Below are 6000 nucleotides of genomic sequence, written 5' to 3' on the forward strand. Positions count from 1 at the left end.
AAATGTTTGTAAAAATATTGTAATTTATAAAAGGTTTTGAAGAACAGAGGGGCTTTGTTGCCTCATAGGCTAACAGGAAAACTTTTAGAACAAAATATTGTTTTTTGTTTGCTTTGTTTTTGTTTATTCTCAGGGATGTAATATCCACCCTGGTTCTTTAAAAATTAACAATTTATTGTAATTAGCAATTGTTAAAAAGTTTTCTCAAGTTTTAACAGGATGCTAATGCTAATGCTAGCATTCATGCAACAGGAAGTGCGCTACATGAAGCTAGCATTAGAGTATGTTGGGCCTGTGAATCTATAATTTAATGTTTTTTCTTTCTTTCTGTGATTTTTTAAAAATTATTATTAATATTATTACAACTTTACATATTTTATTTTTATTATTATTGGGGAAAAAAGTGCGACAAAGCTACCTGGTGCATGAAGATGTCAAATAAAGAAGTATTTCTCTGAAAACTTTACCATCTAGCAAAACTGAATTTTTTTTTTTTTTTTGCATAAAAGAAGAGATTGACACCACAGAAGAAGAAGAAAAGGCAGCAATAAGGCAGAACAGAGATGAATAAAAGACGAAAAAAAGTGTTTCACAGATACCTTAACCTGAGAGAGAGGTGAAGAGTCTTTTTCCTTAGATTTGTCCTAAAAACATTAGAACTTCGAAAGTTCCTGTCCCCTCTGTCTTTGCCTTATTTGTTGAACCCTTAGCTGCAACCATAAAATAAAAGAGTTAAAACAAAAAACATCTGTAAGATTTTACACAGATGATGTATTACTCTTCCTCCAAATTTCTGAATCTTCTTTCTCTAGAGCAGTGACAGTTATTTCATTAATCTCTGAGTACTCCATTAACTGGAGCAAATCAGTGGTAACGTGAAGCCAACTTTAAATATACCATTAAAGTCAGGAAATATTAAATATCTAGGTGTCACTTACTCATCCAGTCTACCAGACTTAGTGCAATTAAACCATATACCACTACTTAAAAATATGCAAGATGATTTAAAGCGATGGGTTAACCTTAATCACTTATGCGCATAATAGCTTCAGTTAAAATTAAATACTACTGAAAATTACTATACTTGTTTTCTAAGATCAGTATACAACCATCTGCAAAATGGTTTTAAACATTAGTTACATCCATATCAAAGGCTGAAAAATGCTAGATTTGTTGGCAGCTTAGAGTTTCCAAACTTCCTGAAAACTTGGATGATTAATAAAAAGAAATACATTAGAATATTTTTTTCCCACAAGAAAAATCATTCAAACACAATGCATTGTGGTCTATATTCGCCAATCTAGTGAGCATCGATAAACACTTTTTTTTGCAGACTTCTGGAAGATTTTTAAGGCATTCAATTTTAGAATTGTAGATGTGAACACTCCTACAAAATGACGAGTATTCAATATAGTTCACTAAGTAGTGAAGGAATTCAAACAATTTTGACTCTAAAGCAGGCGTGTCCAATGCCAGTCCAACATGTTTTCCAACCAACCTGTCACTGAAGCTCCTTATGGGCAAAACACACCTGATCCAGGTAGTCAGCAGGAAATAAAACAGGCTTTCTGGAAAACCAGTTAGAGACCATCCCTCCAGGACTGACTTTGGACACCCTTGCTTTAAAGAGCAGCAAGAACAAAGAATAGGGACACCCAGTGGTCAACAGGAGCCATAACAGCTTTATTTGACTGCATTGGGATCAAGGATGGATGTGCCAGAAGCTTCCCAGAAGTTTCAGTTTACCCACAATCCACCTTGACAAAAAAGTAAAGCCTGTTTTGTCCAAGTTAATCCAACAAAGTTGAAACATTTACAGAAAAACTTGCTTCCTAATTTTTTTTTTCTTTGCAAAAGACAAAAACATGGATAATAGGTAGTTAAATTAGAAGATTGAGAAGCACCATATTTTAATTTGGACCATATTTGGATTTTTTAATTAAACCAGACTGTTCAATTTAAAAAAAATGTAAACGCCCTCATTGTTAAAGAACAGGTCAAGTGTTAAAAAATTCAGGAGTAGGCAGTATCATCAATGCAGTCAGACAAGTTTAAATATATTTGAAAATAAATGCACATGGATTTTTAATTAGATATAATTACAATTTGTGGATAATTTGGGGTCAAATCTATGTTTTAAAGTTTCCCATAAGGGTTTTATTTTATTGCTTTTCAATTTAAAATCAATATAGCGTTATTTATAAAAGCATAAACCTCCTAATGAAAGTGTTGACTGTTTCTAGGTTTTCGAAATCTTCATGTGGATGACCAGATGACTGTAATCCAGCAGTCGTGGATGACGGTGATGGTGTTTGCTTTAGGATGGAGGTCGTACAAGAACGTCAACGGCAGGATGCTGTATTTTGCTCCAGACCTCGTCTTCAACGAGTATGTACAGTTCTGAATACTTGAATTCAATTATTCTCCCTGAAATGATTTCATTAGTGAGTGGCCGGCGTGGCTGCACCGCTCTTTATATCGGGAGATTACTCCTCATTGAGCGAGCTGGCATGCTCATTTCTCTTAATCTCTTTTTCTGATTTGCTTTCCTGTTCAGGCACAAACACAAAGAGATCCACATTTTAAAAATGTTAAACAGGAACAGTTGCAGACTTCTTAAGGAGCAATTTTGTCAGTAGGTGTTCTTTTGTTGCCGAGAAATTAGATTCAGGAACATTTTCGGCTCTCAGAGTCTGGCGGCTCTCCGCAGTTGAGCTGCGTCTGATCTGAACGAGTCGGGGACCCACGTTACCGATAAATTCATTTAGCTGCAGCTAATGTATACAAGCACACAAACAGTGAAGGAGATCACATAAATGAGCTGTGACATTGTTGTGGTTTCCTGTAATTTGACTGTATTTGACAGCTTCCAGCTGGTTAGAAACACAAATACACATTAAAATAATGCATGGTTCTTGCTACTGTAATTAGACGTGAGTGCATTATTTACTTAGATTTTTGGGGTTGTCAGACAAACAAGAAGGATGCTGCTCAAATTTTTTCAGCCAGCAAATATCAGGTGATATCACAGCTCCTTCTCGTTAGAGGCTAAACAGTAAATAATGTTTCACATTGCTTTCAAAGTACACACATAAGCTATTAACATTTAGGTAGATGCGCAATTAAAATGTCCATCAAACTTCTGCTGAAGTGCTGACAAATAAAGAGGGCCATTAGAGAGATTTTTTTTCACAAATCCATTTGCTGCGATACACCACGCTGTCTGCCGTGAGACTATTCAGCTGTGCAGGTTTAAATATGCAATTGTATTTTTTTAAATTAATACAATTTTTGCTTCTAGAGGGTGAAGCTAAGAGAGTCAGGCGGAGTGATCTCTGTCTGTTTTCATTAGTTTACGTTAGTTTAACCAGGCACACCACAAAAACACCATTATTTACAGGGTCATTAAAATGAACACCTCTTAGGGATTTACCAAATTGTTTCTGCATGTTTGACTTTTACGATCTCTGGATCTTTGATCGAGCTTGCTCGTGTTTTCTTTTTTTTTTCCCCGACAAGCTAAAGCCCCACGGGGACCAAATATCGCATAGATCATGCGTTTGGACAGACAGCCGACAAAAACTTTTTGATGGGAAAAAAAATCTCGTCCTCCTGGTGTTAATAAACGTTGCACAACTGCTACAGCTGCAGTTGGGAAAACTGGGGCTAGATCCTGAGGCTTTTATATTTTGCATTCAACATATCAGCGGCAGAAAATGTTAAGATCCCGCTCGGAGATGTGCCATAATTGCAACTGATCCACCTTTTATAGCTTAGGAAATTACAAGTTTATCTAAAAAATGTAGACTGCAACAGAAAAATGACATTTCTCTTCCAATTTTTCCCATTTCTCTTTTATCTGCAGTTTTGGGATGAGAATAAGTTAAACGATCTATTTCCACATTCATAATAAAAGGCAGAATGATTGCATGTTGGAGGAGACGGCAAACTTTGATGATAATGTCTTATCGTTCAGCCACGGAGGAGACTAACTTTATCTAATCGCTTCCAATCGCTGCTTTAAACCGCAGAGAAATGATGGAACAGATTTGTGTGTTTGTCTCTCTCTCTCTCCTGCCCCCATGTCAAAGATGGGATATCAGGAATCTCTATTGTTATAATGTGGTTCAATCAGTGCTCAAGTTATCTGGATGATATATCTGGATTTAACCTCTGAGCGAATGTCTCCACCTCTTGGAAAATTGAGCATCCCTATTAGCTCACACATCTCACTTTGACCTTTTTTTTCATATTTGCAGACACCGGATGCATATTTCTACAATGTATGAGCACTGCATACGGATGAGACATCTGTCACAGGAGTTTTCGCTGCTGCAGATCACCCAGGAGGAGTTCTTGTGCATGAAGGCCTTGCTGCTCTTCAGTATTAGTGAGTTCCATTGTTGTGGAACTTTTAGGTTGACGGAAATCTATCACTAACACTTTCTTTTATTTCCACAGTTCCTGTTGAGGGCCTGAAAAGTCAGAAGTACTTTGATGAGCTGCGCCTCACCTACATCAATGAACTCAATCGTCTCATTAACTACCAAATGGCCACTAATTGTCCTCAGAGGTTCTACCAGCTGACCCGACTCTTGGACTCTCTTCAGATGGTGAGATCCTTTGCTTCCTAACGTTTTAATGTTCTTTTCTGCAAAAAGAAATCACGCATGACTGTGAAAAAGCTGGAAAAATGTTCAGCTGCTTTGCCCAAGTGGGGAATTTTTACCAGTTCTGAGGAATAAAAGTGTAATTTCATTAGGCTAAAATTTTTCATGGCAGCTCGTGCAGTGGCTCTGAGGGAGGGGTTAATAGCTCACAATCTACTCCTTATTTCTGCACAGTAGAAAAGGCAAATCTCTAACCTTCCTGAGTCATAGTTAATGCACGTCTCATACTTTTTGAAATGACTTTCCCCCTTTTTTTGTCTTCTCTTCTGCTCCAGATCGTAAAAAAGCTCCATCAGTTTACGTTTGACCTTTTCGTCCAGGCTCAGTCCCTCCACACCAAGGTCAGCTTTCCGGAGATGATTGGAGAAATCATCTCAGTCCATGTTCCAAAGATCCTGGCAGGTTTGGCAAAGCCAATTCTGTTTCACAAGTAGACCTTTTTTCTTTCTTTCCCCATGGAAGAGTGGGGTTTTTTCCGCATCCACAAATTCTCAACGAAGGCTGTGAACTGTTTCCACACCAATTCAGTTTTACTGCTTTTAGCTCTGTCCTGTATGCACAGTATTAAGGCTCTCATTTTTTTTTTTTTTTGTTATAACCTTTTAGTCGTAATTACAGTTTTGTATTCATGGCTGGTGGAGATTTTATCTAAAAAGCTACGAGGCGTCATCTCCTGACAGCTTCGGTATCCGAGTAAGGTCTATTTGTGTTCACAAATGGAGCAGAAATGCAAAATAAGTTTCAAGTCAGAATTAAGTCTTCACTATAAAACCTCACTTGTGACTTTTATTAAACATTATGAATCCCACAAATGGCTCACAGAGCAGATGGAACTAGATCACAGAAACAAACGGCTATAAATGTAAGTATTACTTCATTAGCCCCCAAAGGGAAGCCAAATTTTAAGAATTTCTTAAAAGCAATGCCCCGAAGTGCACTAGTAAGTTACATTTTTTTAAGTTACGATTTAGATTGTTTTTAAATACAATTTAATACATTTTGCAGAAGTGTTCATGTGGCGCTCCTTCTGTTTCTGCTCACGTCCGTGAGTGGGCTCTTAGGCAGTCCACGGGAAAAGAGACTTTTTGCGGTTTGGATTTTGCAATGTTCCTGGAGAACAGTCACAAAAGTGACACAAGGAGAATATAAATAAACAGGTTTCCCTTCACAACATTAAAGTAAAGATAAACTAATCAACATTTGAAAAATCATCAGTTTTTTGTTTTTTTGTCGGTTGTTTTGAACTCATCGGTCACGGAGGGGTCGCAGTTGCAGAACATTTAGCTAATTTCACAGCTCAGCCTTAAAAGTCCCAGCAGGCGAGTTGCAG

General features: G+C 37.3%; 1 protein-coding gene across 2 annotated transcripts in view; it reads left to right on the forward strand.

Moving 5' to 3' along the window:
- The window catches only part of ar (androgen receptor), a 31192-nt gene extending 25891 nt beyond the window's left edge, over positions 1 to 5301 (forward strand). The window contains exons 5-8 of one of the 2 annotated variants that reach the window (XM_024262753.2): positions 2244 to 2388; positions 4260 to 4390; positions 4462 to 4613; positions 4946 to 5301. In XM_024262753.2, the coding sequence (XP_024118521.1) occupies positions 2244 to 2388; positions 4260 to 4390; positions 4462 to 4613; positions 4946 to 5104 (587 nt within the window). In that variant the 3' untranslated portion in view covers positions 5105 to 5301. The remainder of the gene's footprint in view (positions 1 to 2243; positions 2389 to 4259; positions 4391 to 4461; positions 4614 to 4945) is intronic. The other variant, XM_024262760.1, reaches the window with a different exon arrangement.
- The last annotated feature ends 699 nt before the right edge of the window (positions 5302 to 6000 follow it).

This window comes from Oryzias melastigma, linkage group LG14 (genome assembly GCF_002922805.2).
Source record: "Oryzias melastigma strain HK-1 linkage group LG14, ASM292280v2, whole genome shotgun sequence".
NCBI classification, from domain to species: Eukaryota; Metazoa; Chordata; class Actinopteri; order Beloniformes; family Adrianichthyidae; genus Oryzias; species Oryzias melastigma.